This window comes from Carlito syrichta, unplaced genomic scaffold, assembly GCF_000164805.1.
Source record: "Carlito syrichta isolate Samal-C Ts95f unplaced genomic scaffold, Tarsius_syrichta-2.0.1 Scaffold123381, whole genome shotgun sequence".
Taxonomy (NCBI): Eukaryota; Metazoa; Chordata; class Mammalia; order Primates; family Tarsiidae; genus Carlito; species Carlito syrichta.
This window is the reverse complement of record NW_007067477.1, coordinates 329,589-357,191: the sequence shown is the minus strand read 5'-3', so window position 1 is coordinate 357,191 and position 27,603 is coordinate 329,589. Positions and strand designations below refer to the sequence as shown.

Sequence of the window (27,603 nt, the reverse complement as noted above, 5' to 3'; positions counted from 1 at the left end):
TTCAAGGAGAAGGTACCATTCTTTCCCACCTCATTTAGTAGTAGCTTTGTGTCTCGTCGAATATTCAGAAAGAGAGAGAGTTCTGTGTTTTGTTTCTTGAGCAAAACACAGGTTTAAAAGGCAACAAGGTGGAATTGTGCACTCCCGAAGTTTAGTTAACAATGTTAGCATGGAGACTGAAAGAAGAGACACAATGATCTGAGTGAATGAAGGGTATATGTGAGGGAGAAAGAGCGCAGGTATAAACAAGAGATTTTCATCTCTCCATTTTATGTAGTCAAAGGGTTGAGATTCTAGAATTGTAGTTCAGTCACTTTGGCCAAAGATTTATTTCATCAGTTAGTCACAGATATTTATTGTGGCTCTGTTATGATTTAATAGTGTACTAGGCACCAGGAGTTCATTCAGTAGTAACCAAAGTGCCTGCCTTCAGGTAGCTTACATTTGAGTGGTCGATACTGATAAATGAAAAGTTAGCAAACCAAGGCAGGTGTTGTAGCACATGCATGTGGTCTCAGCTACTCAGGAGGCTGAAGTTGGGGATCAGTTGAACCCAGGAGCTTGAAGCAAGCCTAGGCGACACAGCAAGACCTCGTCTCTTTAAAAAAGAAAAAAGATTAAAAAGTAAGCAAACATAAATAATATTATATTAGTTAGTGATAAGTACCATTAAAAAAATTAAGCAAAGTAAGCCAATCATGGGTTAGGGTCCAGTCAGAAGACGGAAGCCACAGGTACTTTCAACAGGGAAACTTGAATAGATTTATCAACCATATCAGGGAAATTGGAGTAAAGGAAACGCTATAGGAATAGTTATCAGCAGTGAGTACTGATAGGGCTGAGATGAGTGCCCAAGTTAAGAACCCTTTCCCCCGAGATTAGGATCCTGACCTTGTTGAAAAGAGTGCGGTAATGACTCACTGAATGGTAGGGAGGTCAGTGGTGCAGCACTGGTGGAGATTACTGGAAATGTATCCTTCAAAACTTGCTGGGAAATTTGCCTTCTGGGTCAGGGCTGGCAAACTACAGCCCATGTGCCAGTCATCTGTTCAATCAAGTTTAATTAGAACACAGCTGTACCCAACCATTTATTTACATGTTGTCCATAGCTGCTTTCTCGTTACAAAGGTAGAATTATGACATTGTAAGCTAAACTTAAAATATTTACTGTTTTCCTGTTAAAGAAAAGTTTGTCAACCCATATTCTAGAGTACCCTAGAGTCTGGTTGGTATAGCTTACACCTGTAATTCCAGCACTTTGGGAGGCCAAGGCAGGAGGATTGCTTGAGGCCAAGAGTTGAGACCTAAGCAACACAGTGAGACCCCGTATCTACAAAAAAAGATTTAAAAAATTAGCTTGGTGTGCCTCTCAATTTCCAGCTACTGGGGAGGCTGAGGTGGGGGGGTGGGGATCACATGAGTCCAGGAGTTCAAGACTGCCCTGGACTGTGATCACGCCACTGCACTCCAGCCTGGGCAACAGAATGAGAACCTGTCTCTAAAAACGAAACAGAACAAAGAGAGCACCCTAGAAAGCTGTTGATGTGGAGATGTATTGCTAGAGAACTCTGCTTGGAAACCTCTCCAGGGAAAGGGTGTGCTAGGGAAAGTTACTGGCCTTTGAGTGCTGCTGACCACATTCATGACAAGAGCTAGGTGCTGGAAGACCTGCCTGCACTGCAGGAGCCTGTCAAGGACACACGAACCAGGAAGGAGAACCCTTCCCCTTCTCTCGTCTCCCCCCATGGACACAGCTTAACATCGTGGTAGCCAGAAAAAGCAAGGTATTTACAGGACCTAGCTCCATGTTTGCAGAGCAGACAGTGAAGAATGAATTTAGAGCAATAATTTGTTAACTGGGATGTAAATGAACTGAGACTCGTGGATACTTTGGATGATGATGAATAAGGTTCTCTGAGGAAGTGATGTTTGAACAGAGACCTGCATGACGGGCAAAGATGGGCTAGCCAAAGGGGAGTGCTCTCGAATATGGCGTGCTCAAGAAAGCAAGAAGGAGCACATAGCTACTGTGTCTTCTTTAGAGACCAGGAGAGTGACGATAGGCAGGTGGGCAGGGGCCGATGGCCTGCGGCCTCAGGGACTTGCTGGTACGTTCGCTGCAGTTGGAGGGGAGACAGCAGAGTGACAAGCCGCAGGTTTGACTTGAGCAACAGGATGGACCCATTTGCTGAGTTGGGGACGCCATGGGAGATGCAGCTTGGGGATTCTGCTGGACTGTATTGACTCTGAAACCAAAAGTGGGTCCCTGGGACTATTGAGAATTGTTTTATTTTTCTTGCATTTGACCATTCCTAGTTGTGGCCACACATAATTTCAAAAGGGGTGAGGAAATACAGTGCTTGGAAGAACAGGAATGCTTCTGAACAGCTTGACCGAATTCCACACTCTGAGATGTCCAAGTGGACATGTTAAATCGGCTGGTGACTACACGACATCGGCCTTCAGGGTGCAGTTTGGAGCTTGTGACTGGCAAAGCCATGAGACCGAACGAAAGCATCTGGGAAGACCGTGGTAGAACGGACAGATGGGGGCATTCCAACATCTCAAGGAGAGGAAGACAAAGAAAAGCCAGCAGGGGAGACTGAGGAAGAACCGTGAGAAAGGGGGAAAGTCAAGGGAATGAGGTCGTAGGAGTTAATGAAAGAAAACGGGCCAAGAAAGAGATCGACTGTGTCACACACTGCTGTGAGTGTTCTTCTACACCTCTCCCGGTGCATACAAGCAAGAGTTTCTCTAAGATCAACACCCACATGAATTGCTGGACTATAGGGTATGAAATGTTTAACCTCAAAATACTGCAAATTGTTTTCCAAGGAGATTAAGCCGTCTTATTTCCTTGTTAGCCACATATGAGTGTCCAATAATGCACTTCAAAACTCTTCATTCTTTTTAATCTTTACTAATCCAATGGATTTAAAGTGTTATCTCAGTGAGGTTTTAACTTACGTTTTTCTAATTGTTAATGAGTTCTGAAACTTTTTCATGTTTGTTGGCCATCTGTGTTTCCTATTCTGTATATGTTTATTTTGCCAATTTTTCTATTGGTTTCTTATTATTTGTAGGAATTCCTTATACTATATAATCATTGTTTGAGTATATGTGTTGTCAGTTTGTGGTTTATCTAGATTCTTACCTTCTTTTGATGAGTAGACATTCTTAATTTTAGTATAATTAAATATATCAGTCTTTCTTGTGGTTCATGCTTTTTGTTTCTTCAGAATGTTTTCACCTTCCTACCTTAAGGAGAGAAAAATACTTTACCATCTTCTGAAAGTTTTAAAGGTTTGCATTTCATACCTAAGTCTTAATCCACATGGAATTGATCTTTGTGTATGGTTTGAGGTATCCAGTTTTGCTAATTTCTGTATCATATTTAGTTGTCTAGCTAAATGGTCCCTCCATTCCCAGTGATCTGTATTGCCACTTCTGTCTTATGTCACAGATACATATATCTTCGGTGAGTTGCCATAACAAAATGCCATAGGTCAGGTGCCTTAAACAACAGGAGTGGTTTAAGGACTTCCGAGGGTGAGGTGCCGGTCCTTTCATTTCCTTGGTTAGGGCTCTGCCTGGTTTGCGGACAGCTGCCTTCCCCTTGTATCCTTGAATGGAAGAGAGAGAGAGTTCTGGTCTCTCTTACCAGGGCACAAACCCATCATGGTGGCCCCACCTCCATGACCTCACCTAACCCTAATCATCTTCCAAAGTCTCTAGAGAAACACCACGTATTGGGATGAGGGCTTCAAGATAGGAATTTTGGGGGAACACCAACATTTATTTCATAACAGGTCCTGTGGTTTAGTGTCTATTTTCTCTCTTCTGTTCCACTGGACAATTTATCCTGTGCCTGTATTTCACTGTCTTAACTACTATAGCTTTAGAGAAAGTCTTTTGGTAGAGTATTTCTTCAGGAGTACTTTGGTCTTTGCTCATCTGTGTATGCTTTAAAATCAAGTTCCATTAAAGAAAAAAACCCTGCTAGGTTTCTGTTGAAATTGCACAAAAACGATATATCACATTAGGAAAAATAGATATATTGGGTATTCACATGAACAAGGTATATTTCTAAGTTACTTTTAAGAATGTTTTATAAATTTTTGCTATTAGGTCTTACACGTCTTGGTTAGATTTCTTCCTAGGTATCTTATAGGTATTAATATGGATATTAATTGATCTTTCATTTAAAGATACATTTCTACCTGTTGCTGGTGACTAGAAATACAAATAACTTTTTTATATTGATGATAAATCAGTAAGCAAGTAATGTTACTGATAGTTTTACTGATTTGGGTTTTCTGAGTATATACTCATAGTATCTGCGAATGATAGTTTTGTTATTCCCTTCAGAACCTTACGCCTTCGATTTTTTATCTTTTGCAATGATTGAGACCGAATAGAGGCAGTGAGCCTGGAATTCTTGCCTTGTTCTTAATTTTAAAGGGGATGTTTTTTAAGATTGCTCCCTTAAGTTGCGAGGTGTTAGAATTGAGACTCGTTTTGTTTTGAATCAAAATTTCACTCTGTCACCCAGGCTGGAGTGCGGTGAGTGGTACAATCATGGCTCACCGTAGTCTTGACCTCCTGGGTTCAGGCAGTCCTGCCTTAGCCTCCCAAGTAGCTGGGATTACAGGTATGCACCATCATTCCTGGCAAATGTTTTGAAAAAATTTCTTTGTAGAGATGATTTCTTGCGATGTTCTAGATCCAAGCAATCCTCTTCCTTCTAAAGTGCTAGGATTACAGGCGTAAGCTACCATGCCTAGCCTAGAATTGAGTTTTGAGCTTTTTTGTTGTCATCTGAGTTGGGTAATTTAGTGGGGAAGATGCTGGCCAGAATGAAAGACACAAGAAAAGGTTGATTGCGGAAGTAGAAAATGAGTTTGAAACAGACAGATGTGTTGAGAACATACTTAAAGAGTGTTGAGTAAATATGTTAGCAATTATGAATTTATTTATTTATTTATTTTTTTGAGTTGGAGTCTCACGCTGTCACTCAGACGGGAGTGCAGTGGCCGCACTGCAGCCTCGACCTGCTGGGCTCCGGTGATCCTTCCTCCTCAGCCTTCCAAGTAGCTAGAACTACAGGCGCGCGCCACCACGCCCGGCTAATTTTTGATTTATTGTAGAGATGAGGTCTCGCCAAGTTGCCCGGGCGGGTGTCGAACCCGCGGGCTCAGGCATTCCACTCACCTCGGCCTCCCAAAGTGCTGGGATTACAGGCTGAGCCACCGAGCCCGGCCAGCAATTATGAATTTAAATATGGAATTTTAGATGGTCAAGGCAGAGGTATAGATGTGGTGATAATCACATAAAATAAAGCCATTAGTAAGATACACTAGTGTGGATGAGCTGTCTAAGGAAAGAATATCAGTGGTACCATGGTCAAAAATAGAAACTTAAAAAACACACGTACTGCCTTCTATCATAGGTGAAGGGAAGCATGAGAGAGAAGGGACTAAACGGCATCTAGCCAAAGCCCAGAGAGTGGACTCTCTGAGGGTAGTGTTAGTAGTCCCATGAGAGGTGGTGCGGGAAGATCAAGACTGAAAGGAGGGCCGTTGGATTTGCACTTGACATTTTGGAAAACCAGTTTCAGTGAGGGAAACCCAAACAAGTTTTGAGCATGAGTAAATGGATGGTCCTGAAGTGTAGAAGGGGGATTTAAAATATCTGCTTGTCAAAGTTTTACTATTAAGGAAAAGAAAATGGGTAGATTAAGAGGGAAATAAGGTTTAAGAGGAAAAGTTATTTTAGGATAGGAAAAGGTATATGCATTTGAAGTTTTGATAATTACCTAGTTGCCAATAGTGGTAATTATCAAATGCTTTAAGTTTTGTCTATCTAATAAGGGGGAAAAAATCATTATTTTGCTATATGTATTTTCAATTATGAATGAGACCGGGCCTCTTCTAAATTTCACATTGGTTTTTCATCAAACAATTATGTTTCTGTTAGTAAGAAATTAGAGTGAAAATAGGGTAGGAAGCTAGCAGTTTTCGTAGATATAATTTAATAAATTTTATCTGTATGTCTTCTGGGTTCAGCATGTCGTGTTTCCAAAAGCTTGGTTGTAAAGAGTGGGGTAGCGTTGAGCTTTTGTTTTTCCTTCCCAAAGGGAAAATTTCTTTAAAAATACTTTTTCATCCCGATTGCACATTTTGACTTACTACCTAATAAATTCTCATGTAGATTTTCTGCTTCTGTCCTTTCTAGTTCATTCATTCGTCTGTTCAGTTATTCTTTCTTTAGCACCAAACTGTTGTAAACACTATCATCTGTATTAGGCAAAGTTAATGTACTACTCCCTGTTGTTTTCAGTATTTTCTTGCCTGTTGTTACATACTTATTTTTACAAATGAACTTAAGTACTTAATATTTGGCTGTGGTAGCATACAAATGTGATACCTTACATAAATGGAATTATATATAGGACAGTGGTATTTGTCCTTTTGTGACTGGCTTATTTCACTTAGCATAATGTCTTCAAGATTCATCTGTATTGTAGCTTGTCAGAATTTCTTTTTCAAGGTGAAATAATGTTTCACTGTATGTATGTATCACATTTAAAAAATTCATTCATATATATGAATATATATACATTCATTCATATACGTATATATGAATTCATATAAATATATTATCCTGTGGTGATAGACACAAGTTTTTTCCCCCTTTTGTCTACTGTGAATAATACTCCTATGAACAACATGGGCACAAATACGTATTGAAGTCCCTGCTTTCAGTTTTTTTGAGTATATATCTAGGACTGAAATGGCTGGATTGTATGGTAATTCTGTGTTTAATTTTTTGAGGAACCACCATATTTTCCACAGCATCTGCACAGTTTTACAATCCCAACAGTAATAAACAGAGGTTTTCATTTTTCCGCATCCTTGTCAACACTTACTTTATTTACGATAGCCATCCTAGTGGGTAAGAAGTGATACCACATTGTAGTTTTGATTTTCATTTTTCTAGTGTGATACTGACTGTCTTCTCAAGTGCTTATTGGCCATTTGTATGTCTTCTTTGGAAAAACGTGTACTCAGGTTCTTTGCTTATTTTTTAATCAGATTTTTGTTGTGATGATTATGAATTCTGGGAGTTCTATATGCATTTTGGGTAGGAGCCCCTTATCAGATAAATGATTTGCATTTTTTTCTCATTCTGAGAGCTGCCTTTTTGCCTTTGATAGTGTTCCTTGCACAGCCAAAGTTTTTTAATTTGACGTAGTCCCACTTACTTATTTTTGCTTTGGGGAACTCTGCTTTTGGTGGTGTAGCTGAGAAATTATTGGGAAATCTAACATTGAAGCTTTTCCTCTGATGTATTTGGTGTCAGGGAAGGGTCTAACTTCATTATTTTACATGCAGCTATCCAGCACCATTTGTTGAAAAGACTTCCCTTTTAGCATTGAGTGGTCTTGACACTCTTGTCAAAATCCTTCTGGCAGAGTTTATTTCTGGGCTCTGGTCCCCAGCCCCTAGGCCACGGACTGGCAGTGGTCTGTGGCCTGTTAGGAACTGGTCTGCATAGCAGGAGATGAGCAGTGGACTAGCCCAAAGATTCATCTGTGTTTACAACAGCTCCCCACTACTTGCATGACCGCCTGAACTCCGCCTCCTGTCAGACCAGCTGCGGCATTAGATTCTCATACAAGCGAGAACTCTATTGTGAACAGTGCATGTGAGGAATCTAGGTTACATTCCTCATGGGAATCTAACGCCTGATGATCTGAGGTGGTGATGGTAGTGCTGGGGGTGAGTGGCTGTAAATACAGATTAACATTAGCAATGAGGTTTGTCTGTGCAGAGACCATAATAAATCGCTTGCAGACTCATCAAAACCTTGTCCGTAAGTGGCAAGTGAGTGGACGGACTTCAGTTATGCAGCTACATCTGGTGGCAGGCTTTAAGTCAGAATCTGGCTCTTGTTTTGGAGGGTCCACCCATTATTTTATGTACCACTTCTGTCCACGCCTTTTTATTTTATGGTAAATTATATTATTATTATATATTACAGTATAATAATGAAAATAACCTGCACAGTAAATGTTATGCACTTGAATCATCCTGAAACCATCACACACACACATCTGTGGAAAAGTTGTCTTCTGTGAAACTGGTCCCTGACACCAAAAAGGTTCACTGCCATATTGTTGATTACTGTATTTTTGGTTGTTCGTTTTGTAGAGGAAAACAGTTGTGACTTTTAATATTATTTTAGTAACTAGATCTCTTGCTGAATTCTTACAGTCTTTTAACCCTTTGTACTAGGATGTCCCTTCTGAGTGAACATCCTAAATCTAGCAAACCACTTGGATGTCTTCTCTCAGGGAGACATAAAGATATTACAGGATGGGCTGGGCATGATGTCTGACGCCTATAATCTGAGCATTTTGGGAGGCCCAGGTGAGAGGATTGCCTGAGCCCATGGGTTCAAGAGCAGCCTGGGCAACTTGACGAGACCTCATCTCTACAATATATCAAAAAATTAGCTGGACGTAGTGGCGCATTTCTGTAATTTCAGTTACTTGGAAGGCTGAGGCAGAAGGATCACCTGAGCACAGCAGGTCGAGGCTGTGGTGGCCATGAGTGTGCCACTGTAGTCTAGCCTGGGCGACAGACTGAGACTCCAACTCAAAAAAAAAAAACAATATTACAGGACACACTTATGCCAGTGCAGAATTTTAAAAAATTCATTTCCTTGAAGTTTTTCCTTCGAATTGCACAAAAAAGCAAATAAAGAGAGGGATTGTATACTGAAATATATGTTTAAAAAAATCAGCTGGTGTCATGTAGAAAGAGACTGTATGAAGTGCTTTCACAGTGGTACACAGACTGGACAATAAATTATATACTAGTAATGTGGGAGGAAGAAAATGAGACTGCATTGTCTGCCTGAATGGAAAAACACCAGGTGGAAGACATCAAACAGATTACTATTATACAACGTGTGTCAGTGAACCTGCAGTGCATGTTGGTGACTGTTTCCCACGTTACCACATGTAAGGAAAAATATAAAATTTTGTTTTTTTGTCATATGTTATTTCCTTAATGTCCAAAATTCCATTATGAGCCCAATATCATTACAATAAAATAATAGTTTGTTTGAAATGAAGTGATTCGTTTTTCATTATTTTGTATAAAAGTGCAGTCACTTACAGGTGGGTGATGCATGAGATGTCTCCAAGTGCAAAGGATTACTTGAGTGTACAAATTTACAATTATATCTACTTCAAATAATTATAAGTCCTGCTTCCTCTCAGAATCCTTTTGTTTTTTGTCTAATTGCATTCGTTTTAAAACAGTGCTAAATAATTATGCTGGCTACATACTGCATTTCTTTTTTTTGTTTCTGCTTTAATGGGAATTCTAGTATTTCACTGTAGAATATGATGTCGGTTTTGATTTGAGACATAGTCCTAAACTTTTGAGGTTGACATAAGAAAGCTTAACTGCATTTTGGTACTTAATTGCGGTTTGTTTCCTTCAGTTATCAGGGATAGATTGTTGGTCTGAAGGTGTCTGAGAGGACTAATCAGGATGGTTTTTGAGTATATCAGCATCATGTGTCAGAAAACCTTAACTGACTGGCCTTTTTTTTTTTCCAGAATGGCCAAAGTTTTCTGGTCTTGGATGAGCAAAGATTTGCAAAAGAAATTCTTCCCAAATACTTCAAGCACAATAACATGGCTAGCTTTGTGAGGCAACTGAATATGTGTGAGTATGGACAACAGCTTATTTGTAGTGCTGGATTAAACCATTTTTTTCTCACTTTGATGGTAAAGGAGAACATGTTTCATAAAATCACTACTAATTTTCGAGTCTTGTCTATTTTAGTAATTTGAATTTTGAATCTGTTTAGATGGTTTCCGTAAAGTAGTACATATTGACTCTGGAATTGTAAAGCAGGAAAGAGATGGTCCTGTGGAATTTCAGCATCCTTACTTCAAACAAGGCCAGGATGATTTGTTGGAGAACATTAAAAGGAAGGTGAGCTACTATTAGCATGAGTTAATTAGGATGTTAACATGGAATATGCTTGGTCAAGATTTTTATTTCAGTTGTGGTAATTAAGAATGTACAGAAACACACAGGTGTTCTTTGTTGGGATGAATTAGATAAATAATTAGCTTTAATTATTTTCCTCTGTTTCCCCCCCTGCTCAACTGTACTGGGGCCCAGTCTTCAAACCCTTGCTAGAGAAAGGGAAAATGTTTACATTCTGAGGGTGAAGCATCATTTGTTGTAATGGGATGGCTCAGTTTTTGTAAGTTAGCTAAAAGAAAGTCAGCACCTGTTAGAATATCAGCTCCCTGGAGGGCTTTGTCTGTAGTTCACTGTTGGATATCCAGTGTCACCATAAGCTTCTTCTAGTAATTTAAATATGACCACATAGTAGGCATTCAGTAACACGTTTTTTAATGCACGGTATGTTTTGCTATAATAAGATTTTTTACTAAATCCATAAAGAGGGTGGCCCATGAGAGAAGGGGGCCTAGCATGGAGCTGTGACTGCATAAATTTAATTACATGTGGAATGTGGCAATCATGGGGAAATTACAGCGTGTTGTGCGGAGGGGGAAAAAGGATCCTAAGATGTTGCTGCTCATGGAAACTTCTCCATAATCAGAAAGTCATGCTAGCTGACTACCCCTTGCTTCCTCTCCCATTGACCTGTGAAGGTTGTTCTTCCCCTGGAATTTCATTCCGGGCTTTTTGGAACCAGATTTTACTTCCTGAACAAGTCACAAAAATCTCTCAGGGACACTTCACGTGACCATCATAGGTGTTCAGTATTTGATTTTCTAAATTTGCCTTTTGAAAGGTTTCATCTTCCAAACCAGAAGAAAATAAAATTCGTCAGGAAGATTTGACAAAAATTATAAGTAGTGCTCAAAAGGTTCAGATAAAACAGGAAACGATTGAGTCCAGGCTTTCTGAATTAAAAAGGTAAAGTATTATTTCCAAATATTTTAATATGAGGGTTGGATGTATGTAATGTGTGTGTTGGAGTTTGTAGGTTGTCTGATGTTTTATTTAGATTGCTTTGTTGAAGCCAAGATAAAAGGTCGTTTTTCTGCAAGTATCGATTTCCTTTACTTTTGTTTTTTGGCCACAGACTTCACCCTAACATCATGTTTTAATTATGGTGGTCAGAAAAATATATAAACCTGAGTACATTAAAATAATTTGATTGTGTTAAGTATGACTGATTAAACAGTAGATCTTTAAGTTGTAGGAAATATGAGTCTACTTGGGTTAGCTTTGATGTGGCATTCACGGACACATGAGGGCGAGTGACATAAAAACCCTTAATGTTACTCATCCTTTCTTTAATGGCCATTTCTTAAGATGTCTCTTTGTGGCCTTCCTCTTTGGAAAAAGTAGGACATAAAAAATAGGAAAAAAGACGACACAGGAGAGTTGTCCCACTTGATACTTATTTCACACAGATTTGGAAATGTGTTCAAGCCATTCGTCTGCAGAAAGATGCTTTTTTTTGTTTTACTGCATTTCTTAGTACCATTGCCCTATAACTTAGCCCAGTAATAACTTGTATATAGAGTAGATGTGTATTACTCTTAATAAGGAGCTAGAATTTTCCCTTATTTTAATAGGTACCAAGAGCTTGAGGGTATTTTTGTGTATTCACATTTAAAATGTGGGACATTGGTTTAATTATTTCTTAGGTATCTTCCTGGACCTTGATTCCTTTTTTTGAGGAAGCCTTAAATGTTCCCATTTTGCTTATGCTATTTGGCCACTTGTGCTGTTTACTGTGTCTGTCTTAAGATCACTGTCAGCCCTTTGACCTCGTTCCTTGGACCTCAGGATTCACCTTTAAGGAAAGGGATCCCCACGTCACCTTTTACCTCCCTTAGCAAACCGATGACTCCATCTTTAAATTTGGGTCAGAAAAAAATACTTTAGTTAGTTCAGTGAATATTAAAAGCTTTTTAATACGTCTTTATGTAAATCTGCAGCCCTTTTTATGATAGTTTGCATGAATGAAGATGGCTTTTGTAGACATTAACAAAAGATTGAAAAGCATGTAATAGGTGAATTATCTGACATGCCTTAATAACAGTGCCATTTCAATTAAAAAATGTGAATGAAGGATAATAAACTGTTACTGGCAAGTTGTTGGTTTGTCATATTATTGAATATGCTTTTAAAGAAGTAAAACATATTTTAGTGGTTTGCATATGCTTTTGTTTGAGGCAGATCTTAAGATAGTTTTAGAGTCTGGGAGACTTTAGTTTAACTTCAGACTTGCCAAATTACCTGTATGAGTTCAAGCAAGTTCCCTTAATTCTCTACACCTCAATGTCCTTATCTATAAAATAGAGTAGTGACTTTTTTCTTGGTGGGTGTTAGAGAAGTTTTAAATAAGTGATACACACAAAATACTTAGCATAGTACCTGGAACTATAGTAAGTGCTGAGTAAATATCACTTCCCTTTATTTTCCTAAGGTAATTCACAAGGCCTGAATTCACTTGGTACCCATAGTTGAAAAATTAGCTTATTTTTTGAACAAAATGTAATGAACTGTCACAAGGACTAAATTGCTAACTACTATATGGAAGTAGGCATTTGTCTTAAATTTTGTGTGTATGTATTACCATGAATGGATATTATAGTAAAGAAGGAATGACTTTAGAGTTCTGTCAAGGTAATTGTCATTCCTCTGTAACTTAACCAAAGTTTTTCTGGTCTCGTGCAAACATACAGTAAAAACAAGTATAGATAATTCTCTAGTATTCTTACAGATATCGAAGCATGGTTTTCTGACTGGATTTTTGTTTTGTTGTCTAATAAATCATAGTGAGAATGAGTCTCTTTGGAAGGAGGTATCAGAATTACGAGCAAAGCATGCACAACAGCAACAAGTTATTCGAAAGGTAAGCAGCTCTTTTCCTCATGACCGTAATCTGCATTTATTTATAAGTACTGTTAGTGTTCCAGAAAAATCTCTACTGGGTAGTCGGTGGTTGATCTTAGTTCCTTATATATTGAGTACACAGAAATGAAATAAGTCAAACAAATTAAACCAAGTGTTAAGTATTCTTTTTAATAAGCATTTCTCATTAGGTAAAGATGGTCATTCCGTACTCCCACATAATGTCTTTGTAGCTTAAATGTTTTTAAATGATAAAACATAGCCTTACTGTGTTTTGTTGGTTGGTTGGTTTTTTACTATTAATGGCATAGTTAAGATGTTAGAAGATAAATAACAAATATTTTCAAATCAGCTGACCAAATTATGAGTTCAAAAAATGATGTATCGATGTATCCCATTATTAGTCTGTGCAGCAAATAAGTTAGCATAGTGTTGTAAAATGAAGTTAAGCTTTTAGTATCTGAGCTGAAAATTTAATGATGAAATTGGAATCTGTTTCATTGTGTCCTTGTGGTTTAAACTTTGCATATCAGCTTTCATTTGTTAATAATAGGTAAAACGTAAAAGTAATTAAGGTAGCTATTTTTTGCTCATGAGTAAATTAGACTCTGAGCTTAAGTCCCAGGTTTTTTTGTGGGGTAGCTTCAGCATGTTCTTGCTTGGAAGGCCCTTGAACTAAAAATAGGGTTATGATTGAGAGGATCTGGGTCTAGTGGAACAGGCTTAAAGCCGAGTTGAAGAGCAGTTGCAGCCTTTGGCCTAGAGACAAAGTAAATATACTTTTTTTTTTTGAGTTGGAGTCTCACTCTGTCGTCCAGACTGGAGTGCAGTGGCCGCTCCCGGCCACCGCCGCCTTGACCTGCTGGGCTCCGGCGATCCTTCCGCCTCTCCTTCCGCCTCAGCCTTCCAAGTAGCCGGAATTACAGGCATGCACTACCATGCCCGGCTGATTTTTTGATTTATTGTAGACATGAGGTCTCGCTCCCCAGGCGGGTCTCGAACCCGTAGGCTCGGGCAGTCCACTCACCTCAGCCTCCCAGAGGCGCGGGATTACAGGCTGAGCCACCGAGCCCAGCTTACTTTTTTTTTTTTTTTTTAAGAATTAGTATGCAAATGAAAGTTGGATGTAGACGAATTCACTTCTAATTGTTTAGTGCAAGTACATATATTTGTAAACTTCTGTAGGCAAGCCTAATGCTCTGCCTTGATTTAAAACAATAGATTTACCTTAACCTGTACTTTATGGGGGAAAAAAAATCCATTAAAATTTTTCAGAAACAATGTTTTGGTTAAATATCAGCTTACAGCATTCCATAATCTGTAGATTGTTTTTTCCCTAAAAGCAAAGATAGTTGGTAACATATTACATTTGAGGTTTCATGAAGGTTTATATTCTGTTGGCTGAAATTTGAGTTTGAATTTGTGTGTTTTGATAATGCATTATGACAACCAGCAATTTTTGTTCTGCTCCTGAAACTGGTTTCTAACTCTGCCATTTACTCTTTGGCCAAAGATTAAGAATAATGTGTGTGAGGTACCAGTTCTAGAACTGGACAGGTACAGAAGTTAGATGCTGTAAATGTTAGATGCCTCATCTTCTCCTTCAGAGAAAAACCCCATACAGTATGTTGCAGAAGCATCAAGAAAACTGAGATGTAGAAAAAATTTCACAAGAAATTTAACAGTATTCATGTTCTTATAAGTTCAACCACTAATGTTTTTGGAATTTTCCCATAACATTTCTAAATTTAAAATTTGAAGTTGAATTGTCTCATACATATCTTTTTTTTTTTTTTTTGAGTTAGAGTCTCACTCTGTCACCCAGACTGGAGTGCAGTGGCCGCTCCCGGCCACCGCAGCCTCAACCTGCTGGGCTCGGCGATCCTTCCGCTTCAGCCTTCCAAGTGGCCAGAATTACAGGCATGCGCTACCACACCCGGCTGATTTATTTTTGATTTATTGTAGAGATGAGGTCTCGCTGCCCAGGTGGGTCTCGAACCCGCGGGCTCAGGCAATCCACTCACCTCAGCCTCCCAAAGGCGCGGGATTACAGGCTGAGCCACCAAGCCCGGCTTCATAGATATCTTTAAGCCAAAATGTTATCTTTTTATTAGCTATCAGCATTTTCTCTTGAATAAGTAGTTTAGTGGCTAACCTTTTTTTTCTAATACTGTCTGACTCTTTAGTTTAAATGTCTATATTCTGTTCCATTGAAAAGTTGATAGTGGTTTTAAGGAACACCATTTAGAAACCTTTGCAGGGCAGGGATGCTCAGTGTTAAAGCTACACAATAGGTCTTTTTAATTGATAATACTCTATATGAATCATGTAATTAGATTTCACAAAGCTTATAAGCTAGATATGCCCCAGCTTTAATCATTTTAGAATCAGCCAGTAAAGTTTTTCTAACTTGAAAATCTATGATCTGTTCTGAGAGAATTGGCAGTTTCTTTTGCCTTTAATTATATTATCTGGTGTAAGAAAAATTTCACTTGCTAACACACCAGTTTTCTCTTGTGTATCATAATGTAATCTTTAAAGTATTTAAGTTAAATGTTGATATCTACATCCAAGGATGTTTGGTCCTTATTACCAAAACACATAACTGCCTGGAAGCTGTCATATTTCTTTAGATGTCAGCTGTAAGCATCCAATTTTCAAATGTTAATATGTGAAAAATTATGAGAACATACATCATGTGAATTGGTTTTATAAGTAATATGAACAAAAGAGTTAAAAATGTATAATGAAAGAATTTTTATTTTCCTTTCAGATTGTCCAGTTTATTGTTACATTGGTTCAAAATAATCAACTTGTAAGTTTAAAACGAAAACGGTAAGTTTTTATGAAAAAACATTTTGACCTGTACACAGACAGTCAAACTTATAGTGTTTAACCATGAGTGACCTACATTTGCTGAATGTATGCCTGTTGTCCCAAAAGAACAGTCCTCCTTTGTTAAATTATACTCTTAACATCTCAAGAGTGGTGTTATTTTCTACTACTTCATTCTGCTGATATTTGAGAGAGATAAGAATAGCCCGAATGGTCACTTTACAGACGTACATCAAGTTAATAAAGAATTCACTTTTCATTAATATTAGCAATTTAAAACAGCATTGAAGGCCTGAGTGAGGGAGATTCTAGAAAAGATGTCTTATGTTGGAAAAAAATGAAAATTGATTTCATTTGATCCTCTTATGTTTACTCATAGCAGAAAGTCTTTTTAAACCTGTATCTGAGCCATGGGCTGTGATACCTAGCAATGTCAGTAGCTGCCATTGTTACAGATAAAACATAAGAAGAATGCACAAAAGGAACAGTGGGAAGGAGGAAAAGAGAATCTGTAACACTAAGATTTTGGGAAAGTTTGATTATGATACAGCTTCGTGGCATTAAACCACTTTCACTAATTAGTTGATTACCTTTTTTTTTTTTACTTTATAAACACAGTTCATAAAGAGTTATATAATTCAGTAGTGAAGTGTAACTGGAGAGAATAGTTTATTGTATTTATTATAACAAAAATAGTATGGAACAGGTATGTCTAACCTGCGGCCCATGGGCCACATGTGGCCCAGGACAGCTAGTAATGCCGCCCCCCAAAGTATTTTAACATCATGTGAAAACACACATTTCTGGCAGGACTTGGGAAGTCTTATTATGTATATACACTGACTATATGGTATAACTTATGTGCAGCCCAAGACAGTTCCTCTTTACTCAGAGCCAAAGGTTGGGCATCCCTGGTGTAGGAGATTGGAGAACTAGAAGTCCTCGGCACTCTCGTCCCCCAGTTTCTGTTTCTGAGATTTGGTTGTATTTAAGAGTTTGTTTATTTTTAGTGAAATTTTTTATTCACGATTAAAGTGTGTGTGTGTGTGTGTATTTGGGTAAGTTAGTAGAAGTCATTCAGATTCTTTTTATGTTTGCTTCGCTCATCTGCATGAATGTTCTGGTTTTCAGGCCTCTACTTCTAAACACTAATGGAGCCCAGAAGAAGAATCTGTTTCAGCACATAGTCAAAGAGCCAACTGATAATCACCATCATAAAGTAATTTTTTAGTTAAAAGTATATTCTGTGTGTATTGTCTCAAACTAAATTTTATTGTAGCAGCGTTTCATACATTCAGGGAAATTTTGTGAATAATCTAAGTGCTCATTCCTCAGCTTTATTAGATCGTGATATCTTGTATTATTTACTTTTGATTATTTTGAGACATAAAACATTACAAATATAGTTGTCTCAGTTAACCTCTTTCCAAGTTTCTTTCTTTCCCCATGGCCATTCTGTATGTGTGAATTCAGGAACAATATTTAGTATTATTTTTGCATATATCCTAAATTTCACGTAAATGGTGTTATTTTGTACATATCATTTTACAGTATGGCTTTTTCTTTTTACTTGATGTTGTTTTTAATATTTCTTAACCATAGAGATTTAGTTTATTAATTTCAGTGCTATATATTACTGGAATATTATGGTAATATATATGGTTATACATTCTTCCGTTGGTTATTTTATTTCCAACTTTTATTATACGTGTGCACTATCTAGACTGCTTTTTACTCTAGCAATTTAAAAATATTTTTGTTTTTCTTTATTTTTTTCACAGGCTGTCTGGATAAATCGTCAGATTTATATCCGGTGGCAAATTAGTCCAGCCTAGAATACAGACCATTTTTATTAGTGTCATTGCTTTCAATTTAAAAATTCTAAATACTGTTTCAGATTTAAAGTATCAGGATTTTTGTTCTTGGTAAAATCAGAGTTGACCTCACATCTGATTTCTCTTCCCACCTTTGTTTCTAAATAATCAATCATACCTAACTATTTTGATTTTAGGATTGAAGCCCTGTGTAAGTGGATGAAGATTTTTTAATTTAACTGATTTTACATATTTTGAAGCACTTCACATCTTTTCCTCTGTATGATCTAGTGATAAAATTTATTTTTACATTATAATAATGACTTTAGTTTGCTATAGAGAATTGAACTTATTTTATTAATGTAACTATGGCCTGAGTATATCTCTAGCTTAATTTTAAAAAATTATTGCTAAAAAGCCAAGCTGACATTTAGCTGAAATAGTTAAAGTGCTTTTTTCCCCCTTAGCTAAGCTATTTAATGAGTAAGAATAAACCATATGTCAAAATAGGGGTAGCTTGAACTGAAATTATCTCCCTGTCAGCAACACAGTGGCCATCTGGTTTTGCTTGAAATTTCTGGTGAAGTCCTAAAACTTTTTTACTCTTTAGGTATAAAAAATACTTTAGAATTTGAAGATATCTCCATAGAAATATTCTTTGGCATGTCATCTTTAGCATCCTTTAGAGTAAAATAAATATTAAGTAGAATGCCGATAATACAGTCATACCTCTGTGAATTGGTGCTACTAATACCAATTAGTATATGAGTCCCATGAGACCAAAGGACGTACCTGTTCTGCCTACTGTTGTATGACCAATTTTAGTAAATAGTAGGTGTCCAATTATTTTCTCAATGATACCTTGTTTAGTAGTCAGTATGATTTCAGTTTTTGGATATATTTTTCTCTCTGATTTTTTTAGGTTCCAAACAGTAGGACTGAGGGTTTAAAGCCAAGGGAGCGGATTTCAGATGATATTATTATTTATGACGTTACTGATGATAATGCAGATGAAGAAAATATTCCAGTTATCCCTGAAACTAATGAGGATGTTATATCTGATCCCTCCAAGTAAGGAGTTTGTGAGATAAAATGTATGAAAATATTGGTCACTTTTCTTGTTCTAGAGCTTACTTAGAAACTACTTTGCTATTTGATAAACTAATATTTATCTTGCATTTGAATTACTAAACTGAATAATTAAGCTAAATTATTAGATAAAGCCTCCCTCTCATTACTACAAAGTAGTAATGAGAATTAATTGATTTTCTGAAATTTTGGAATTCCACACCTTGTTTCTTTGTGGTCTCCTACTCTGTGGAGTGTCTGGCAGTATTATACTACTCACCCACATTTAAGCCTTTCAATATGTGGTATGGGGAGAGCGTTTTCATGGAGAATGAGTAGAGAGAATGCATTTACTAAATCTGTCTGAAAATGTAATTGGTTCTTTTTGCTCATATCACCCATGTCGCTGTAGCCAGTACCCTGACATTGTCATTGTCGAAGACGACAACGAAGATGAGTATGCACCTGTCGTTCAGAGCGGGGAGCAGAGTGAGCCAGCCAGGGAATCTCTGGGTTCAGGCAGCGAGGGCACCAGTCCTCTAATGTCCAGTGCTGTTCAACTAAATGGTTCGTCTGGTCTGACCTCAGAAGATCCCGTGACCATGATGGATTCCATTTTGAATGATAACATCAACCTTTTGGGAAAGTGAGTGCTCATCTAGGTGTTGTCTAAAGTTCTTTGCTTTCTGTGTTCGCTTCACGTGTTCTATTTCTCTTAGATCTTCCTCTCAGATGATGAGCTCATGTGGTCCACCTTTCTCTGTTTTGGGTAGGTCTGCGCTCGCTAATGTACGAGATGTAATCGTCCCAAGAAGTAGTCTTGGGATTTTCCTTTCAGTTTCTCAGATTTCTTTAATGATGTGCTTGTTTTGAGTATAAGGTGTTTGTGATTATGTGTATTTGCATTTGTATCCGAAGTATGAAATAATATCATTACTAATAAAGGACTTATGTTACAGCATAAAGATGACTTAGTAATTATTAGTAGTTATCAGAAATGAGATTAAACCTTTTGTATAACAGTATAGAGGAGAAAGGTAAATTGGATGTTGTTGTGGAACCCTTTTTTCTGTAAATACTAAAATTTTCTGTAAATTATGGGTTCTCAGTTAAAGAAATTTTTGGGAATCCCGTATCTTGAGTAAGAGCTCTTAGGTTTGAGAACTGGTAAGGATGTAGCAGTTGCTAGGAATCGTTTGCCTAGCCAGATTGTAATTGTGATTTTTTAAAACAAGGAAACCTAATATTTGATTTTTTGAAATTTTTTGTTCCTTAGGGTTGAGCTGTTGGATTATCTGGACAGTATCGATTGCAGTTTAGAGGACTTCCAAGCCATGCTGTCAGGAAGACAGTTTAGCATAGACCCAGATCTCCTGGTTGATGTAGGTACTTTGGATAATCTTTGCCCTGATGGTAGTTTGTATATTTTTCAAAAATCAATATGTCATTTAAAAAATACTCTGCTGCTGTTCTTGCATTGTCTTTTTTTGAAGGAATGGTTTGTCGGAGCGAATGAACAAATGGGTTTGGGACATTGAAGGAGAGTGATCGTCGTCTGCCTCACAGCAGCAGCAGTTCAGTTAATCTCTCTGTAACAGCATTTCAGCTCTATTCAGCGGTACTGTTCAGTCAAGGTCTTGTCTAGACTTGCTGCTCTGTTTTGCTCTAGAACAAATTGTCACTGAATAAAAGTCTGGGGAAATCACTAGTAGAGGAACCTAGCCAAGAAATAGCATGGAGATGCTTATTAACACTTTGGAAATTAGCATTTTTTTGCTTAAATATATTTTAATATATTTGCTGTATTTTTATATCCTGTGTCCCTGGGTTCCCTGCTCCAAATCCCCTCCACTATAATATGTCTTTGAACTTGACTCCAGCATTGTCTGGATTGAGAATTCTTACCTTCTGTTTCTGCCACTAACCGTCTTTCTCACTCTCTTCCCTTTTGTTCCTGATACTCCTCTCTTACCTAAGCTTCCTACATGGCCTGATCCTGCTCAGATAACTATTGTTCTCTCTTCTGTTTCCACTTTCTGTTATGAACAGTTCTCTTTCCTTATCCTGAAGAGTTTGTTGCTCCTTTTTCTGTGTTTCTTGCTTTACATTGTAGTTTCTCTCATGTAAAAAGATTCTGTAGTCTTACCCTTAAAAAAAAAAGCTTCTCAGTAAGAATTAGTCCTTTCTACTTGTCAGTCTTACTTGAATTAATTTAATTTACCATCCATTAATTTACCATCTTACCCCTCTACTTCTCATCAGTCTTTGTCAGTGTCACGTGACTTTATTACTTCTTTTAAATCTTCAGCACCTCACAGAGTGCATTTCACCTTCTTTGAAGATTTCCTTTCTATGCTAAACTGTCTCTCAAGTGAATTGAGCTTCCTGTCAATGGCCCACTTCAATGTGTTAACAGTAACCTGACAGTCTTTTTGATTGTCAGCCCTTGTCCCTGCCCTAGATCCAGGCAACTCTCAGAATTTTGTCCCTTAGATCACTAAGAATGAAATAAAAACCCGTAATTTTGGCCTCCTACAAATTCTCAGAGTTTTCCAAACTAGGTCGTTTAAATTTGACTTTGGAACATTTATCACACGTGTCTTCAACACCGTGTCCAGCCAGCTTCTTCCTATTCATTAAGATAATTCGCTGTGCCCTGATCCTCTCATAAGCTGTGGCTGTTTCCAATTCATGCCCTTTCTTAGAGAAAGTACTTACTTCCTTAAACGAATTTGTACTTCTGCCCTCTACCTCTATATGTTGTTTTCCTCTATTTTTAATCTTTCCCATCTGCCTTTAATACAGATCTTCTCCATCTTAAAAAAAAGGCATTTTGACTTTTTGCTTTGTTCATTATCTTATTTATTTATTCTAACCCTGTGCTGCACCTATTGTCTTGGTTTTCCCATTGTAAGTAGTCCACGTGTGATTTTCTTCTTCTTCTTCTTCCTAAATCAGTTCATTGGGCTAGTGAAAAAAAGATTTATTTTGAATTATACAAGCCTGGGTTCTAGTGTAGGCTTATGTTAGTTACTAGCTATGTTACTAACCTTGGAAAAGTTACCCTCTCTTGCCTAATTTCCACATGTGTTATATGTGGCTAATGTGTAATATGAAGGGTTGTTGCAAGGATTGTAAATAATTAACACTCTTATTAGTAACAGTACAGTGTATTATACAACATAACTTTTTAAATTTTAAAGGCACTGGACTTTTTTGTTTCTGTCCTATCTTCTTAACCATCTCTGTGTTCTCTAAGAGCTTTTGTTTCTTCTGTGTCTTGTACTTGTGGGCATCCCCCAGCATATTCAGTCTTTTCTCCTTCATTTTTTCTGCCTCTCTGTCTTTTCTTCTTGTCCTCTGTGAAGAGATTTTGGCTAATAAGATTGCTCTCACCAGGCTTGGTGGCTCAGCCTGTAATCCCGCGCTTTGAGAGGATGAGGTGAGTGGATTACCTGAGCCCGCGGGTTCGAGACCCGCCTGGGCAACTTGGCGAGACCTCATCTCTACAATAAATCAAAAAATCAGCTGGGCGTGGTAACGTGTGCCTGTAGTTCCAGCTACTTGGAAGGCTGAGCGGAAGGATCGCCGGAGCCGAGCAGGTCAAGGCTGCGGTGGCCGGCAGCAGCCACTGCACTCCAGTCTGGGCCACAGAGTGAGACTCTAACTCAAAAAAAAAAAAATTGCTCTCAAATATGTGTCTTCAGCTCTTGACACTTTTAAAAATAAACTGGGCTTGAATTCTAATTCCTTGCCTTTGGGATCATCCGTTCGATCTTGCCTCTGATTATGTGTTTAGCACCAGACTCTTCTTTATTCTCTATGCTAGCTACTATTGACAACTTTATTTCCTATGGTGGCATCAGACTTCTGTTTGCTCCCCAGGGTAGTTATCACAGAATCACCTGGGGTTCCCTGTCTTTACCACATAACTTACTAAATCCTCTCTGCTTTCTAAAATAGCATTCACAAGCCATCCCTACTTTCTGTTTCCACTGGTGCTTCTCTCATCTAAGACCCTCGTTATTTTTTCCTTGAGTTATTCTGTATTGTCATAAATAAAAAGTCCACCTCCAGGTTGGGCACCGTGGCTCATGCTTGTAATCCCAACACTTTGGGAGACTGAGGCAGGAGGATTGCTTGAGCCAACCTAGGCATCGTAGAAACACCACGTTTCTGCAAAAAAAAAATAATAATAATAATAAGCTGGGCATGGTGGCACACTCTTGTGGTCCCAGTTACTCAGGAAGCTGAAGTAGGGGAGCACCTGAACCCAGGAGGTCGAGGCTGTGGGGAACCCTGATCGTGCCACTGCACTCCAGCCCGGGCAATAGAGTGAGAGGCCCTGACTCTTTGGGATGGCAAAGATGGTAAAGACATGCATAGGTGTACAGAAGAGTTTGCAGCTTCTTTTCTAGGGTCCAGTACTGGGTAACCCAGAGTAGAGTCAGCAGAAGTGGCTTGGTCTGAGAATTCAGCCCCCTGTGTCAGCTTATGTGTGATTTACCTGTGTGCCGTTTGCCTGCTGAGGATACATGTAAGATAGCCCTGAGTCATTGGGTGGTGGGTGTGAGGCCAGGAGGGGAAGAGGGGAGCTCACACTCAGCCGGCAGCCGGCCCTCCTCCGGTGCCACCCTGGGTCGGGGCAAACCGGGTTGCGTCTCTTAAGCAGTGATAGGCTGAGCTGGCAGAGAGTGGTTGTCGTGTGCATCTGAGCTCTCTTCCTCTTCTGGAGTCAGCAGCTGGTATGAAAGGAGAAGACTCCCATAAATGTGGAACTTTAAGGAAAGGAATCAGTGTCTGGAGAGAGTGGGGAAGTACCCGCCTCTGGCTTTTCTGCCTTTTATTATATCTTGTGAAACTTTGGGTGTTTTCGTTCCCATAAAATGAATGAGTGATGGTTGGATTGCTCACGCTTTTCCCAAGGCTCGCCTCGCTGCCCGGATGAGGCCCCATCTGCTGACTGGCCTCGCTTTGCTTTTTGAACCCGTGTGTATAACTTACTCGGTCAACCCAGTAATTCTGTGTTGTTTCGACCTGTCTCATCCCTTTCTGGAGCATACCCTGCCTTCACTGTTGCCAGTGTTATACTTCCTGATAGACTCTTCCTTCCATACTTTCTTTTCTGAGTTCTAACCTAACATTCTCCAGGTACCGAGACATGTCACATAGCTTCGTCACATGTGTGTATGTGCTTTCCTCCCTTCCCATCCTCTTAACTCCTTAAGTGCTTTGGAGCTCCTCTGTCTTTGTTAAAAGAATGAATTGTTTCTGAACATACGTTGCTATTTGATATTAATCTTACCTTGTCCTTAGATTGTAAGCTCTAGAGAGCAGGGAAGATGTCTTATCTTGTATTCTTCGTGATATCAGTTATTTCTTAGATGCTCAGTAAAACCCTGTGAGATGAATGACATTGAAGCTTATGACTTAAAAGTTTTTTCTCTGAACTGGCAGTCAGCAGTGATCTTAGCACTTAGGATGCCCCTTTCTAGATGAGATGATGAAAAACAACCAAAGAGATGTGCCATTCTGTCAGAGGACTTCACGTAGGTGGAGTTTAGGAGCCACCGACATAGGGGGGATTCTGTTGTTACCATAAGGTGTTCAGTTAGGCTTAGTGTCGGGGCATGGCTCTCAGTCGTGGGTGCCACTCAAGGCCAGAGGCATTTAGAAGAAATACAGGGAATGAAATTGAACGGAGAATAACGAAGAAGCAGGGAAGTGAGGATGAACCACCATTTGTCTCAAGTGATTTACCCCACTGTTTTACCGAGACTTTTTTTACAGTGTGAGATTCTGTCTAATGCATGGGCTAGCTTGTTCTGCTTTTATTTTTCTTTTCTGCTTTTCTCTTCCAAACTTGTTTTACTATATAGAATCTTCTTAGTGCAGGAGCTACATCTCTTCACCCAACATGGCTGTGTAAAAATTTTGAACACACAATTCTTTTCAGTATTTTTTAAACTTATCATCTTTCTTGTTTGGTCTTTCAGCTTTTCACTAATTCTGTGCAGATGAATGCCACAGATTACATCAATAATACAAAAGTAAGTTTTAATTCATGTTGCTCAGGACCCATAGATGTAAAAATCTGAAAAGTCCTAGTAAGTAGAGAGCAATATCACTCCCAGTTACAAGAAGCATTTTATATTCTTACCTGTTATGTGTGATCAAGATAATAAAATTCGAGGTGACAAATTAGCTTTTGGTTACGTGATGAACCATTGCCCAGTGGGATTAGCTCCCAGTATGAAATCAACTTCTTTTGGTGCTGAGAAGTCAACTGACTAAACTTGATGTATTCAGGCATCATTGAAATAAATGACTAAAATGTGTTTTTCTTCCATGTTTTATGTGCTGCATTTTACATTCTTATTTCTTCCATAAATGATTTCTCAGCACTTTTTGAAAATTTACTGATACTCATATTTTTCTGTAAGTTCTTTTATTTTGTTAGCATACAGTAAAAACAGGGATTTTTACTAATTGGAAGAAAGGCAAGTTGAAACAGTGATGCATGGGTTTGGGATTTTTTTTAAGTAATACAAAGATTTTGGTTTTTTTTAAATGTATAGCATCTGTGCTTGGGCTTAGCAAAACTTACTGACTTGAATAAGTTGTATATACTCCTTTTATCTTGTATTTATACCAAATTGTTTAGTAACCCTTGCTTTTCTTTTGCTGTGAATGTAAATCAAGTCCAAATTCCACAATTGTGAAACTAGGATTTTACTTTCATTTTTGCTCTTTGTCGTCCAAAAATGAGCACATCTCAAATAAATATGAGTGATTAGAGTGAGGAGGTGATATTTTTATTACTGTTGTCACGTGTGAGGATAGTGTAACCAGACTTTCTACATTTTCAAAGTTACAGCATGGGTAACTTAGAGCCTAAAGAATTTATGAATTTGTGAAGAAGGGAGTTGATTATACATTCAGTATTTGGGTGACTTATGTTAGAGGTTGGCATGCTTACTCTATAAAGAGCCAACTAGTAAATATTTTTGGTTTTTCAGGCCATGTGTTCTCAGTCATAACTACTCAAGCCTGCAATTGTAGTGTGAAAGCAGATACAACACAAAAGAACGCGTGGTTATGTTGCAGTAAAACTTTGCTTACAGACATGCAGCATGCTGAATTTGGCATGTGGACCATAGTTTGTCTAGATTTATAGCATAAGATTCTGTGAAACACATTAGCTCTGAGTTTATTGAATTATTATGAATGTTATTAAGTCAATGAACTTTAAGTTGAATGGACCCATATCATATGTTCATTTAGTGAATGTGCTTTACTACTTGTTTATTGGTAGATATTGAGTGATTCTTTATTACTGGATCATCTTACTACAGAATCCAGTAGTTGAATACAGTTTTCAGAAATAGCATTTAAGCAGCAAATTGCATATTGCTCTGCAATACTGTGGAAAAATTGGAGAACGACTTCATTGTAGTTCAGAATTCAGCTTAACATTGTCAAATAGTTGGCACATCAGCTTTCATTCACTTGCTCATGACCCGTAGTACATGACATGGATCACAACACTTTGCTAACAAATCAGGATGCCTCATACTCCTCAGTTCAGTGATCTGAGTGGCCAGTGCTAACAAATAAGAATTGGCATGGGAAGGTAAACCCCCTTGTCATGTAGGTTTTCATGTTTCACAATAACAGTAGCATCTTGGGAAATTACCTGTTCTAGGAAGTATAAAAATAAAGACATTGCATTAATGTGTATGTATTTATCGTGAATGCTAAATGATGAAATATTTGTACATTTTTGGAAGGGTTTAGTAGTTTTTATTGCATCTTGGGGCCTTATCGTCTCTGAATCCTGAAACTTATATGACTTCATTTTATGATGACTCTCAGGGGAATTATTGGAATTAGCTTACAGATGTTCGTTACACCATATATACTTAACCAGCATGTATATATAGCCAGCATATATACTTAACCAGCATCTGGGACTTACAGATGTCTGGACAGCTATTCAGGAAAAATTATGAACCTTTGCACCCCAGAGTTTGAGCATCATTGAAAAGAACACTGAAGAAATTAACAGCATTAACGATTTAATGTCCCTACCCCAATCAGACAAAAGGAGAGAAGACAGTGGTTGAAAGAAGCCATTTAATGACAAAAAAGAACTGAAAGAGCTGCACAGAGGACAAGAAGAAACACCTCCACTTGAGGCCTCTAAATACAGAGATAAATAGTTGAGAGGATACTCTTCTGAGTATTCTAGATGTGTTCACTTATGCTAAATGCTCTGAGTGAAGATAAGTGTGTAATCTGTCTTTAATCACAGCTTCCAAATGAATCGCTTAAAGGTGTCTCTCAGTTGGCATTTTGAGGCGGGTGGTCCTCGGCTCATTTGCATCTTTTGCCCTCGACAAATCCTGCCTGTGCTGCTGCTGAGATGTCCCCCATTTTCACACTCATTGTCATGCTAGTTCAGGTTATGTTTACTCAAATCTCTCTCGCCCCTTTTCCTGATATTCCCCCTTCCGTATATCTCAGATCATATGCCAGTATTTACATTATTGTCTCAGTTTTTAATTTGCTTCTATTTTTCAGGAACATAAAATGTGAAACAATACTTTATATATGTTTTTTTCTTTTAGTCTGACAGTAAAGGATTAGAAACTTCCAAGAACAATGTAGTTCAGCCGGTTTCTGAAGAGGGGAGAAAATCAAAATCCAAACCAGGTAGGTAGAGGTGTCGTATTAGTTCCTGTGGATGTTTTTGAATCCTGTGTAGAAACCGGTGCAAGCTGAGGCAAGTCTCCTTGTAGTCAGTTAGCGGCCGAACACAAAACGTGCGCGCTTGAGTTCTGCGCCCAGTGTGTCGAGACTCAGCGTGTAGAACAGCCGCGCTGGGGAGGCCACAGTTCTTAGGGCTTGGGGCTGTCTCTCCTGTTAGTTCTTGGAGCCGGAAGACTGGAAGAGCC

The 27,603-nt window shown here is 38.3% G+C and overlaps 1 protein-coding gene across 1 annotated transcript in view; it reads left to right on the top strand.

The window, feature by feature from the left end:
* Nucleotides 1-2,081: 2,081 nt before the first annotated feature.
* Nucleotides 2,082-27,603, top strand: part of HSF2 (heat shock transcription factor 2) — a 26,823-nt gene continuing 1,301 nt past the window's right edge. The window contains 12 exon segments of the mRNA XM_021707684.1: nucleotides 2,082-2,156; nucleotides 9,635-9,743; nucleotides 9,889-10,016; nucleotides 10,852-10,976; nucleotides 12,855-12,930; nucleotides 15,703-15,764; nucleotides 16,896-16,983; nucleotides 18,501-18,649; nucleotides 19,053-19,292; nucleotides 19,923-20,028; nucleotides 24,643-24,696; nucleotides 27,277-27,419. Coding sequence (XP_021563359.1) covers nucleotides 2,082-2,156; nucleotides 9,635-9,743; nucleotides 9,889-10,016; nucleotides 10,852-10,976; nucleotides 12,855-12,930; nucleotides 15,703-15,764; nucleotides 16,896-16,983; nucleotides 18,501-18,649; nucleotides 19,053-19,292; nucleotides 19,923-20,028; nucleotides 24,643-24,696; nucleotides 27,277-27,419 — 1,355 coding nt within the window.